General features: G+C 47.9%; 1 protein-coding gene across 1 annotated transcript; it reads right to left on the reverse strand.

Annotated features, from left to right (window-relative positions):
* Positions 1-520: 520 nt before the first annotated feature.
* On the reverse strand, positions 521-5,728 carry ITPRIPL2 (ITPRIP like 2; the record flags this gene model as incomplete). The annotated part of the gene is made up of 1 exon (XM_032126351.1): positions 521-5,728. A coding segment is annotated over one exon (1,545 nt), but the record flags the coding sequence as incomplete, so codon positions are not given.
* Positions 5,729-13,424: the final 7,696 nt, after the last annotated feature.

Below are 13,424 nucleotides of genomic sequence, written 5' to 3' on the forward strand. Positions count from 1 at the left end.
AGCATCTTACCAAAGACTAATAAAGGATGGGTAATATGCTGGCCCAGCCACAAAACTCCTGCTGGCTTCAGCAGGGCTATTCCCATATTTAATGAAAGCACGACCTGCACGGGTTGGAACGGAGATGTGTCTCTACATGCCATGCTGAAGAGATCACACAGATACTGTGAAATGAAGTCCTTGCTTTTCATTAAGCACCAGAAAGAGCAGATTTGCAGCAACCCAAAACAGGAGCCAAGGAAACAAGAGCTCTGAGCAAGCCAACCACAAACCCCAACACGCTCCATTTCAGAAGTCAGCACCACCACAGACAGAGCCAGCCGTGCTCCACTCTCTCTTCTGGCTCTCCTCCACATCCCTCTGCACAACCCCCAAGGCGTGGACTTCCTGCTTTTCCATCATTTTGCCACTTTAGTAGTCTCCTCCTGAAGAGCACATAAACCTGCCAATCACAGTTCTGGGCTGCAGGTAGCTTTTACTGAAAAAAAGGTAAGAAGGAATTTGAATTTTGAGGCACAGATGCTTTAACACAGTTGTTTATTATTACAGTGAAATATTCAAACAAAACCACCAACTTTTTATGGAAACAATAAAAGTGCAAATGTATTTTGGTATTAAATAGGAAATGAATTTATAAACGTTTCATTAAAACGGGCTGACACTTTGAGCCTATAAACACTTTTTAAAAACCAAAACAATAGCAGCTCAACACTTCAGTTTTATCTTTGGTCTTATGATTAACCAGCAAAAAATAGTTGTACCAGGAATGTCCACTACAAACAGACACGTAAAATTTACATTACTCTGCAAAGATTCAAAATCAAAAAAGGAATGTTTGCAAGATATTTGGTCAGATAAAATATAAAGCCTTTGAGAAATACACAGCATTTTTCAATACAAAATGAAATCACAGATATGAATTTTGGTACTGTAAATGAACTTAATTCTCTTGCAGGTGTGACTCCTCTTCCCAATCAACGTTCAAGAAAAACAACTTCATTTGCACAATATTTGCAAAATTAGGTTGCAGGTAAGAGAACCAAGAGCCCACATTAGTGCTAAGTAACATGCTCTTTTTTCTGTGTTTGTGTTTCTGTTTACACACACACAGGCAACCCCACTGAATCCATGGTACATTATAACAGCTACAGCCTTAGCAAACAGGTATTCATAACCGTGTCGTGTATCCATGGGCTGGGAAAGGAGGAAGAAGGCAAAAGGCCCACAGGATTACTCATATGGGTCAAGTTCTCTGTGCACCTCCCTGCAGATAAGGCCCTGTAACAGCTCCAGCACACAGCAGGTACCAGTGCTGTCATGTTTCTGTGGAATAAGATGAACACTGTAACAGAAACCCAACTTCTATCAGCTCCTTTTGTCAGTCATATTCACGAATGCATGCTTTAGAACAGATGGGGAGAATACATTTAATATCTCAGTTGTACAACTGAGCCACCAAGTGCACACACACTGCCTCATGGCAGGATGCCCCCTCACTTCAAGAAGGCTCACCCAAGCTTAAGGTGAAAGCAAACCCATGCATTTTCTCCATCATGAACTCAAAACATGCCTTGCTGAGCAAAAACTCACACTGAAGATCTGCCTGCACAGCTAATAAACTGAGGGTTTGCCTCACTTTTTATCCTGATGGATTCACCTGCTTTGGAAACATTGTCATAGCAAAACCCACCTAAATCTCTTTACCCTACACTCCAAATCCACTTGCTTTCAATAGTTCTCCTCCAATTTTACCCCACATCCTTTGGCTTGTTTGCAATGCATCTTCACTGAGAGTTTACCATCATCCCCACTCACCCCTCAGCCCACCTTCCATTTTCTATACTATTTACATTATCCACCATCTCTTCTTGTCATGCATTTTCCAATGCAACTCTCTCCTCCTGACCTAACGACATTTTAATGAGAAAGTTCTTACCAAGTCCATTACAGGTTTCCATGTACTGTGGCAATACTAAACAAACATACACCCCTTTCCAGAGAAAAGATCCCTTTTCAGAGACAGGGATGCAGTGACATAAACAGACAGACAGCTGACTGAAGCAGTCATGATGCCAGAATTAACTGCTCAAGGGTTTTTATGTCAAGAGTTCAGGAAGCCACAATACCATGGGCTGGCCATCTAGTTCTTCTTTGGGCAAAAGATTCAATGGCTTTGATTGCAGAACTGCATCTTATTTTAAATACCAAGAAACACATGCCTACAAAAATAGTACGTATCATGGTCTGCTACCAAAAAAAAACCCCAAACAAACCAGAAACACCAATGTAGCTGACTTAGTCTTAAATACCATGTGCAAAGAACATTTGATCAATACTACCTATAAATACACTATTTGTATTTCTAGAAAGAAGCACAGTGCTTCGAATACAAAAATAACCCAGCTTGTGGGTGTGACCTATGCCATAATTACCTGAAAATAAGACTGCAAGAGCAGTTTTTAAAATAGACAGAAGTAGGCAAACATCTGCCTAGGGAGTGTTTCCATTTAGAAAAATAGATTTGTATAAAGCTTAATAGATTTTGAAAATGTTTGTTTCATGCTGATGCACAGAACTGTGAATAAGGCACACCAACACATCAGGGAAAGGAAGAGCAGGTTAGTAACTTCAAGTTATCCTAAAGCTTCCCAGAAGTTACACGTGGTCCTTCACAATTCATACGAGAGTGCTCACTCAGGACACAGCACGGCAGGTAACAAGGCACATGCTCAGCCTCCTGAGCACCAGCAATTCAGCAACACATTTTGGGACTTAATACATCAAATACTTGAGCAGATGACCAAATAAAGCAAGGACTTGAAATTCTGAATTTTCTGACACCCTGGCAGACCTGCACTGGGAGCTGAGGCCACTCGCAAGCCTGGCTGCATTACAACTCAACAGGTTATTCCAGCAACTGGGACATAACCAGACAAAAAGTGGCAATTATCTGCCTGATGTTTATACTTAGAGGACACCAGAATCTGTAGCCTAAGAGTGCCACTGTACCACAAATCAGTGCTAAATAATTCTGAAGTACCCTGAAATATTTTATTTCCTTTTTCCCATAATAAAATAACAATTTGCTATAGTACAGCACTAGAAAATCCCATCAAGGTTACTTGGTTCAAACACTGACACAATCAGACGACTGGTTAGGCAGTCATCCAAAAATCCCACCAAACTCCTACCAGGGAGCAGGAGGGTGCAGCAGTCAGCTTATGGCACTGAGATTTGGACTGGTTTAAGGTTTGTTCCAAAATATAATACAAAATTTCTTATTTTGTTGTTGGTCCTTGAGGTAAAGCATATTCTAAGAAAATAATGCTTGAATACAGAAACAAATAATAACACTCAACTAGAACCCACAAACAAATGAACCTCAGAGTATTTCTTTAAAAGGTTTTCCTTGGGATAATTCAAACACCACTCCTTTAACAAAATACTAATGCCTCCTCAATAGCAATATTTAGTGCAGCCAATTATCCTAAAAATAAGGCCTTTGTGAAAATAAAGTGCTATTTGTTTCCTTCTATTTGCATTTCAATCCTTCAGTATAACCTTCACTTGAACACAAATGTGAAGCTAGATTCTTCATCCTGTTATGAGAGCAGTTTCACTTCTTCCCTCAGGTTTACATTAACATGTGTTACATTTCTATTTAGCACAATGTGCTCAATTACCCAGGAAATTTAAAGCATGGCACTGAGCATTTCAAACTGTGGTCCACACCCATGCTCTAGTGCTCATCACATTTTAAGAACATCTTGGTACATTGATGGGGGGGCTGTTTGCACTTAGAAGATTTTTAAATCCCAAATGGATTTTGCATCATAAAAAGAAAATCTCAGAAAAAACTCGGGTTTGCCACTAAGACAAAAAGTTAACATGGATTTCTAAAAATGTCAGTTTGAGCCTTTTAGTTTGCAAACTGTCGACTGAAGGCAACACTTGACAAACAAACCAGAAATGTCAACGTTTTCCCACGTACAACCAATGAGATCAAAGAACGAGAATCACAATTCTAGTAAGTCTTGGCCTTGTCTTCTCAGGTCAGGAACAAAACGACAGAAGCACATTTCATCAGTCCCACCGTCCTCAGGCAGATGCAGGCTCTCGAAGCACCAGCACGCTGGCAGTGTGCGATGCCCCATGGGTGACAGCAGCTCTCCGAGCCACCAGCTCACTCTCCCGGGGGCTCAGCGGTGTGCCGGCACGGGGCGGGCACCGGGCGCAAGTACCGGGGACTGCTGTACATCCTGATGATGTGTGGGGCCTGCATCCAGGTGCTGAGCAGTTGGAAGGCTACAAGGTCCAGCGTGGGCCCGTCGAAGGCAGACAGCAGGTTAACGGGGGCCGCTTCCTTGAGGAACCGGGGCAGCGCCACGGCCTCGGGGATGCTGGTGTTGCCCAGGAAGAAATCCATCAGCACCTGCTTGCGCAGGCAGTCCCTGAGGTACAGCACCAGGTCCTCCAGCCGCTCCACCAGGAACCGCTCATCCCAGGCCTCCAAGGGCCCCTGCAGCAGCACGGAGAAGAGGGCCGTCTTCAGTACGTAGGAGGAAAGCACTCGGCCCCACTGGGAGCAGAAGGGCTCCTCCAGGCCGTGCCTGCGGAGGTCCCGCAGGCCCTTGAGGATCTGCAGGCACTTGAGGTGGCAGGAGGAGGCCGGCGCCTGCTCCTTCAGCCAGCCCAGCAGCCGCTGCTCCTGGCGCGAGGCGTTGAGGCCCCAGAGCGCCTCGGGGGCCAGGGAGCCGTGGGGGCCCTCGGGCGGCAGGGCCGTGAGGTAGAGCGCGTCGCCGAGAGGGATGGCTGGGATGAGGCGCACGGCCATGGAGATGTGGCAGCAGACGTAGTCGGAGCAGGGCAGGATGTGCAGCGTGGGCGGGTGCCCGGGGCAGGCCGAGAGGCTGACGCGGCAGCGCTCCTGCAGCCGGTACCGCACGGCGCCCAGGCACCGCTGCAGATGGCCCTGGAACCAGCGCAGCACCAGCCCCGAGGAGAGGTGGCTGCGGCCCTGCAGCTCCACGCAGAAGCCCTCGGCGAAGGGCCGGCAGCGTCGTGTCCGGCCGTCCCTCGCCCGCAGGCCGCAGACGAAGGCGCCGCATGGCCCCAGCCCGTCGGCACAGCGTGGTTGGGGCTCCAGGTGCGGCGGCAGCCGCAGGGGCACCAGGATGTCGAAGCAGTCTGGGCTCCGCACCTTGTGCTGCTCGTAGGCGCTACCGATGCACACGAAGTCCCCGCGCAGGCTGAGGGCCAGCGGGCCGGGCTGCAGCCCCTGCGCCTTGGCGGCGCGCACCAGCTCGGCCACCACCCGCCCCACGTGCGCCTTGCTGTGCCCCAGCACGTGGGGCGACACCCGCAGCTGCCGCGCGTGGAACCGCTCCAGGGCTCCGCGCCGCGCCCCCGCCGCCCACCGCGCCCCGCCGCGCCGGGGGCCGCAGCCCGCCGCGCCGCAGCAGCGGGCGAGCAGGCAGCCGAGCAGCAGCAGCGCCGAGCCCTTCAGCAGCGGCACCCCAGACCCCGCCGCCTCCGCCGCCTCCGCATCCCCATGGCCCCCCGTGCCCTCGCCGGCCGCGCTGCCGCGCAGCGCCTGGTAGAGGCAGAAGAGCGCGGTGCAGAGTGCGGTCAGCAGCGGCCAGAAGCCCCGCACGCGGAGCGGGGAGGCGGGCAGGGCGCGGCGGGGGCTCGGGCCGCGGGGGGAGCCGCCGCCCGGCCCCGCGGGCGGGGAGCGCCCGCCCCCGCCGGCCCCCTCCTCCGCCGCCCCGGCCGCCCCCAGCGCGGGCCGCGCCGCTGCCCCTCGCCCCGCCGCGCCCCTGCCTGCCCCGGCCGCCGCTCCGCCGCGATCGCTGCCGGCTTCCTCTTCCGAGGGACGCGGCCCCGCGTCAGCCGCCGGCTGAGCTCAGAGGAAATGCCGCGGGCGGCGGCCCGAGGGCCGGGGGCGTTGTCCGACGGGGGCCGGCCCGGGGCGGGGAGCGGCGCCGCCCGCGCGGTCCCGGTTTCCCGGTTTCCCGCCTTCCCGCCCAGGAGCGCCGGCTGCCCCCCACAGCCCTGCCCGTGCCGGCCCCGAAAGAGGAGCGAGAGTCGGGTTCCGTGGCCCCCTCACTGCAACAGCGCCCTGCAGAGTGTTTTGGTGAAAAACTGCGAGTTTCTGTCCCCCCACATGAGGGGACGGCGGTGTCAGGGGGAGCACTCCTGCCCGGGCTGCGGTGCCGTGTCACAAGCTCCACGTTGCACGTTTTTCCTCAAATAAAAGTGTTACAGGCCTGTCCCACGGCAGGGGAGTCCCTCCCCTCCCCAGCTTTGCCTGAGGGCCTCGGTGCCAAAGGAGCAGCAAAGCCATCAACGCCCGGGCACCAGGGTGTGTAAGGGCTGCTGCCGTACCAACAGCTGCCTGCAGTCATCGAATCATTCAAAAGCCTTGGGTTTTTTACCTTGTGCCCAAATTATTCCGACATTAACAAATTAAGTGGGAAGAAATAACCCCGGGGGTTAAATCTACACAGATATTTGAGGTAATTTTTAACACATCGTTTGCTGGGAGTATGTTAAACTGTCTCAAATATTGATGGGAACAGGGTCATCATCCTCAGCTTCTGTTTGCTTAATAAATATTTACAGAGTTTTGAAGCTGTTTGCTGAGGTTTAAGCACCATCATGTAAGCATTCTGCTCGGTTTAATTTCGGGTGATAAAGTTGCTATTGCTGTATCTGCACAGTGGCTCCACAAAGGTGAAAAGCAGTTCTTGAACACAAGAGACTGAACCCGACAAGCTGAAAATGCTGTAACAAGGAATGGGTCAGAGAATGAAGAGATATGCCATACAAATTTTTGGTTATGTAATTTGTGTTTATATGAAACAAAATATGACTTCAAGTATGTAAAAATCATACTTGACAGGAAGTAGCTTCTGTTGCATAGCCAAGATGCTGCACACGAAGTCGAACTAGGTAACCAAGGTCAAGCAGCCTGAATTAATTCACAGGCAACCAAACTAGGGTGAGAGTCAAGAGTACACTTGAGAGGTACAAAGTCCTAATCACTGCAACTCTGGCTCTTGGAGTTACAATCAGGAGATTGAGGATTTTTTTAAATTAAAAATAAAGCAGGTGTAAAGGCAAGAAACCATAGACAATTTTATAACATCTCAGCCAGCAAAATATTCCATGCCCTACAACCAAAAGCATGCTTTCTGACAGCTCCAGTCAGCTAAGTCCATAGCCTTGCTACTCAGAAATATCATCCCACAACAGCCATATCTTGCAAAGAAAAGTCAGCATGTGAAAAGCATCTTTCTTCCCCACTCCTTGTTTCATGTTTTCCTATATTTCTTCACAAGGCTGCATGAGGGGACAAAAACATTCATTGTTCTGCTTATTGCCTGTGACCCATCACTTGATTTTGTCCTGCACCCCCAAACCTCCAAACTGTTTAAATAACACAGCTGTGCTGGTATTAAACCGATCCTTCAAGATGTTTTATTGGAAAATACTGTTGAACTCTGTGAACCTTTGGCTCATACATTCAATTTTTACTAGCCTGTGGTTTTTTTTTCACCCTCCAGGCCAGCATGTTTCACATGCCTTCGGGCCTTGCTCCAGGCACAGTGATTTTTCAAGACAGGCTGCAGTCTCTTTTCATGCGGGGCTGATTTGATTAGCTGCACCACGGCCACGCTCAGAGACAGACAGCTACATCTGCAGGAGCTGGCACAGCCCTTCATGCCTGCTGCCCACGGCGGGACCGAGAGCCTACCAGCACAGCAGTTACCCTGTGGGACTTCTGCACAGGGCAGTGCCGCAGCTTCCCAGCCGGCCGTGGGCCCCATGGGCTGCAGAAGATGCAGATGTGACCCCAGGCAGTGGGACAGGCCCAGGGGCCAGCTGGGGCCGGGAGCGTGTGACCAGCCACAGCAGGCCTGGCAGCACAAGCAGGCTCAGCATGTGCTTCTACGTGCCCAGGTGGTGCTGGGGCTGACTCTCTCAGGCTGCAGAGCAATAGGTTGAATGTTAATAATGTGACCTTAACATCAGAACCAGAATGAATCCACAGCACTGATTTTTACTACCGCTGTTTAAATTACTAGCTAGTCCTTTCTTGCCTCCTCAGTCAGAGGCAAGATGAAATCTGTAGAGCCTGGGGCTGATAAAAGATGGCCAATGGCCTCTTTTCTGGGACCTTGGCTGCTTCATAACTCCCTGAGCACTGGGTGAGTCTCTGGGAAAAATACTGAATACATCAGAGGTGGGAGACATCCCAGAGGTGCTCAGCTTTATAAAGTTTTTAATAGCAGTTGCGTACTCAAGAAAAATAATAGGTAGTACACTAGTAAACATGACCTGAAAAGTGCGACCAGAGAGAATTCATAACATCAATTTTTACTACCATTGTTTAAATCACCCATTGTTTAAATCGATGTTATCTAAACACTCACTCCAGAATGTCCCATATACAGGATATCCCGCTCACTAAATAAGGAATAATGTTATTCTTAAACAAGTTGAGCTAAAAATAGATACCCCAGTATATACGGTCTGTGTGATAGCTCTAGGGGAGATTTGCAGAGGCAAAAGAAAGCAGTGGGTTAGAGCATCCATTAAAGTTTCTCCACAGTTGGCAGTATTTCACACGTGTTCTGTTCTGATTCATCTGTTCGTGCTACAGTACACCAGCCACGGTCAGAGACGTAGGCAGAATGCACCATCCGAGGAGGTAGAAGGAAGTGGTAGAAAGACAGAAGGCATGAACAGGTGATGATATTTGTCTGATGCTTTTGTGATCTACCTGCGACACAAGCCTGAGATTTCCTCCCAGCTATCCCAGGGTGGTATGTGCTCTGCTGAACCAGAGCTGCACATCTCTACTGCAGGTGCAGGAGGAAGTCTCTGGGGATCCCCTCCTGCACCAGTGCTGTACAGCTGCTTTTCTACAGCAAGTGGGTTATACCTCCAGCTTCTTATAATGCACTATTAAACAGTCTATAGCAGAAAAGTACAAGAATGGATTGCAAAAAAATACAAGTCTGAATGGTCAGTCACTTGACTTCATGTCCCAGTCATTACTCTTCTAATGATTTCCTCTGAAAGCAAAGCTGCCAGCACATCTCTTCCCCAGCCCACTGGATGGTCCAGCCAAGGAGATGCCATGATCAAAATAAACATCCTTTGTCTGCCATTCCTCTGACTCCTAGATTTTATGGGATACTATTAACTACAATACAAACCAACAGCATCAGACAGACATAAATTCATTTTTTATTGTGGACTAATGAATCTCTGCCAGTCACAGCAGCAGGGGATGGGAAAACAGGAGAGGGTGTCTTGCTACCACAAACAGCTGAGGGAGCCAAACTTCCAGAGCAGTACATGGACATGAAGGAGTTTAGGGACTGGGGGTGTTAGTGCACATGCACTCTTAAAATATTTTCTGTTTACTAAGTCAGATGTGCTTGCCACCTCTGCCAGTCTGTTTGCTCGCTAACTATCAGCAGGGTGTAGCACTTCTTAATCTGAGAGCCTGCAAGCAGACCAGGTTACTATAAACCACACACAGCCCAATACAGGATTTCCTTTCTGTAGAAGGATGGCTTCCTGAGTAATTCATACAACAATCTCTTGCCCAAGCCTGTCCTTATCACAAACAGAAATATCCTGGCTCTGTGCTGGTGATCAGTACCAGCATCGGCTGGTTCATTTCCAGCTTGTCCCATAACATTTGAAAACCCTCAAGGATTACTTTTTTTGCATAGAAACTTGTTTGAGCAGGGCATTTATACTTACCCATTACATGGCATTCAGGAAGACACGCCTATGTGTTTCCAGCTAAGCAATGAACCAGGAGCAAAACCCCCAGCCCATCTGCATCAGTGTCATTGGCACGCTGAGTTCTGTCTGATGAGCTGTGACTGTGGCACTCTGCTGTCCCATGCTCTCCATGAAGCTGAAGTGGCTCATGTTGTGAAGAATTCCAGCTACAGCATCATGAACAGGAAACACCTTTCAGCAAGGAGAGTGCAAGTACACAACCGTCATACAGAAGGGTTATCAGCAGTAATGGTGAATGTTTCTCACATTGAAAATGGAGACATGAAAACTCTCCAGGTCAAGCCTGAAAATCTTGCACTTGCTCTTCAAGTTCAGTATTTGATATAACCCACATTTGAATGGCAACAGTCACAGCTTCCAGTGCTGTATCTAAACACTTCAGCCAACAAGCCCTGCTAAGTCTCCGAGGGCAGCAGAGGAGGTGATCATGCTGTGCTGGTGACAACACCCCAGTGTGTCACCTTCCCATGCAGGAGCCTACTCAGCCCTTCCCTTTCCCTGCCACCCCCAGGGCTCAGCAGATGTGGGTCTGACGACCCCTACTATGGAATCCCCAGGTTTAAAAAGCATCAATCAGGTAGAGCTAAACCTTGCACATGCTTGTGTTAAAATAGTTTAACAAAAACCAGTTTAACAGCAGTGCTTATCTCTGTGAGCAGGCTCTGAGTGAACGGCACATCACCCTGAGTCAGCAGAGCTATATAATAAAGCAGCACACACTGATATGTATTTGCACAGTCACTTCCACTAACCCATCAATAATGACAGTCAATTGTCATGATAATACTCCCATTTGTAATTTGTTACCTCTGGAGCAGACTTTGATTCTGTGTGCAGCTCCCTGAAGCAAGGCACTGCTGGGTAAGGGGCACAGCTGGGTAAGGGGCACAGCTGGACTTGCCAATGACCACGTTTCAAATAAGCAACACCTTATAAAATTATTTTAGAAGCCAAGGAAAGCAAAGCCCACAGAAAATCAGACCAAACTTACGTCCAAGAACGCAAAGAAAAATGAAACACCTAAAATCCATTTAAGAAGTTGTTTGATTTAAGGCAAATACAGATGGGTAGTGCCTATGACTTCTGAAACCTCATAGCATGCAAGTCTAAACACAGGGGTGGTAAGTAGGGGCATGGGTGCAGCTCCAGAGACCAAACAGACTTTGATCCAGTTTGGATTCTTTCTCCCTAACAACAAACAAACAAACAAAAGAAAGCAAACAAAACCAGATACTGAATCAAGTCTGTGCTGGTGTGCTGTAGCAATTTCAGATCACTGACTGTTTGTATGAGAAGCAGATTAGTACCTTGGTATGTGAGAGAACTCAGGAATGAGTAACTATTGCCTAAGATGAACAGGGTGAACATTGAGTAAGAGCAGAGTGTGGCATAATAATTGCCAGATGCAGGAAAATTTATCATTGGTTTTACAATGTGGATGAATATTTTCTAGGAAATCTCTGCAAACTTCTCGTGGTTTTTATGCTGTTTTCATAACACATGCAGGTCATGTGTGTAGTTTGTTCTATAAGTTTCTCTTGGCTGTGATAATAAGGCTGTTTGGGCTTAGGTTTTTTGAGGTTTTTAAGTAAATCAGAAAGACAAATGTGTTAAGAGTTCTGCTGACTATTCCTAACACACTACAGGTCAGCCTGGAATTAGTAGTCAGTATGAGATGACACATGGAGGGTGTATCATAACACATCATCTAAAAGCAAAGGCTGTAGCAGTATCACATGTATTTTGGTAAGTGTAGGGAGATAAAAAGAGGGAAGAATATAACCATGAATCGTCTTGTTAGTAGGAAAGTCATGGAAAACAACACCCAGGGCTTTCACCACTGGGTCTGGTGAGTTATTTCTGTTGGAATATCAAGTCTGTGGAGAATGATGAGTCAGTTGGAAAGAAAGAATGAACTACCAGGTCACTCCGAAGCAGTAGCTTCATGTAAGTATTTTTATCCCAAGAGTTTGCAACATCATACCCAAGCAATGTACCAGATGAGTCCAGGTAGCTGCTTCAGCAGTGAAGAACTGCCAGCAATACAAGCTGAAAACCAGGCCATACTTTTTCTGCCCTGTCCATGGAAAAATCCCAAATGGAAGCAGCAATCCACAGGACAGCTTCAAGAATACTCATAGCAGCTTACCAGGATAAATCCTCTTGCTGGTCATCAGCCTGAAACGTCCAGTGAGCACTGGAATTCGTGTCACATCTGCTGGAGAGGACCATATGTCCCAGCTTATGCTGAACTAGTGCTCTGTGCTGCAAGTCTCTGCGTTTACGACAAATGATAAGCAAACACAGCCAGCCACAAAGTCTGTGTATAAACACATGTATCTGTCATCTTCCTCTGCAAGGCTTGGCTCCCTGAGAAGGCAGAACTGATTCTCATGCATTATCCCTCTAAGCATATGCCCCATGTCTTACAAGAATCTCATATTTTGTGTAAACAATAGCACTTGTGTCACTTAAAATTGAGACATAATTATTCATCATTAGCAAGTATTGCTGCAATATTTGGGTGGGAGGAATTGAAAGGCAGACTGTTATTAATTTAAAAAATCACATTTCAACCACATCCAAAGTCTTCTTCAACCACCTTCGAAGTATTCAAGTAAACAGCATTTTTCCTGCCAAAGTCAGAACAATGAGAGCTGACAAGATGAGATGTGGAAGACAGCTCCTCATCTGTCACTAGCACTTAGCTTTCCAGGTCAGGGCTGGAATCCAGCCATTAAGCCACACTTGCAGAATAATCTCACCAGTGATTTTAAGTCCTGTTGCTGTTCTTTTGCTGGATAAAAAACCCACTCAGAAGCAGCAAGGTCAGCACATTTTCACATACCAGGAGTGCTGTATGGTTAGTACAATAATACAGCCACAAGGGAGATTCAGCTCCTCTCAAACTCTATTTCCAGTGTATTTTTGCCACAGACAAGTCTCTAAAGTCTCCAACAAGTTTACCATGGAACATCCAATTATCCCCAATGCTCTTGGGCTCAGAGTTAAGCATAAACTTACATCTCTAGTAGACTTGCATGCAGTGGCCTTCTCCTAGGCCAGCTCTAAAGCAAAGTCCCTTTCTCATGGGAATGCTGCAGGCTGGTACAGGACAGACCTTTGTTAAACACGATACTGTCACTCCTGAAAGGAGAGCGGGCTCTGCCTGCCCTGGGATCCACAGCCATCAGCACGAGGAAACTTAGGATTCCTGACACACCTGGTGAGCAGAGGCTCCTCTGTTTTGTCATTTGGGCATTCGTCCTGGGAAAGCAAGTTGCGCGTGTTCTTCCTCAGAAGCTGGGTGCCACCTCTGGAGCACGGTTGTGCCCCACAGCGGGGAGGAAACAATCTATCATCAGCAAGATGAGAGACGCCCTAAATCACACATAGGCTACTGCTTTAAAGGGAAGCTCACTTTAATGCAGAAGACAGCAACGAAGATCAACAGGACTGAGTCATCTGCCTTGACACTGCATGTCTGTCTGTGCCTATAAGCAAAGGCTTTTTACTCCACTAAACTTTTTATCCATTTACATACAGTCAGCAGCCTCTGACTATGCAGGTGCCCTCAAGCCACATTCTTGGGATAAATT

This window comes from Corvus moneduloides, chromosome 16 (assembly GCF_009650955.1).
Source record: "Corvus moneduloides isolate bCorMon1 chromosome 16, bCorMon1.pri, whole genome shotgun sequence".
NCBI lineage: Eukaryota > Metazoa > Chordata > Aves > Passeriformes > Corvidae > Corvus > Corvus moneduloides.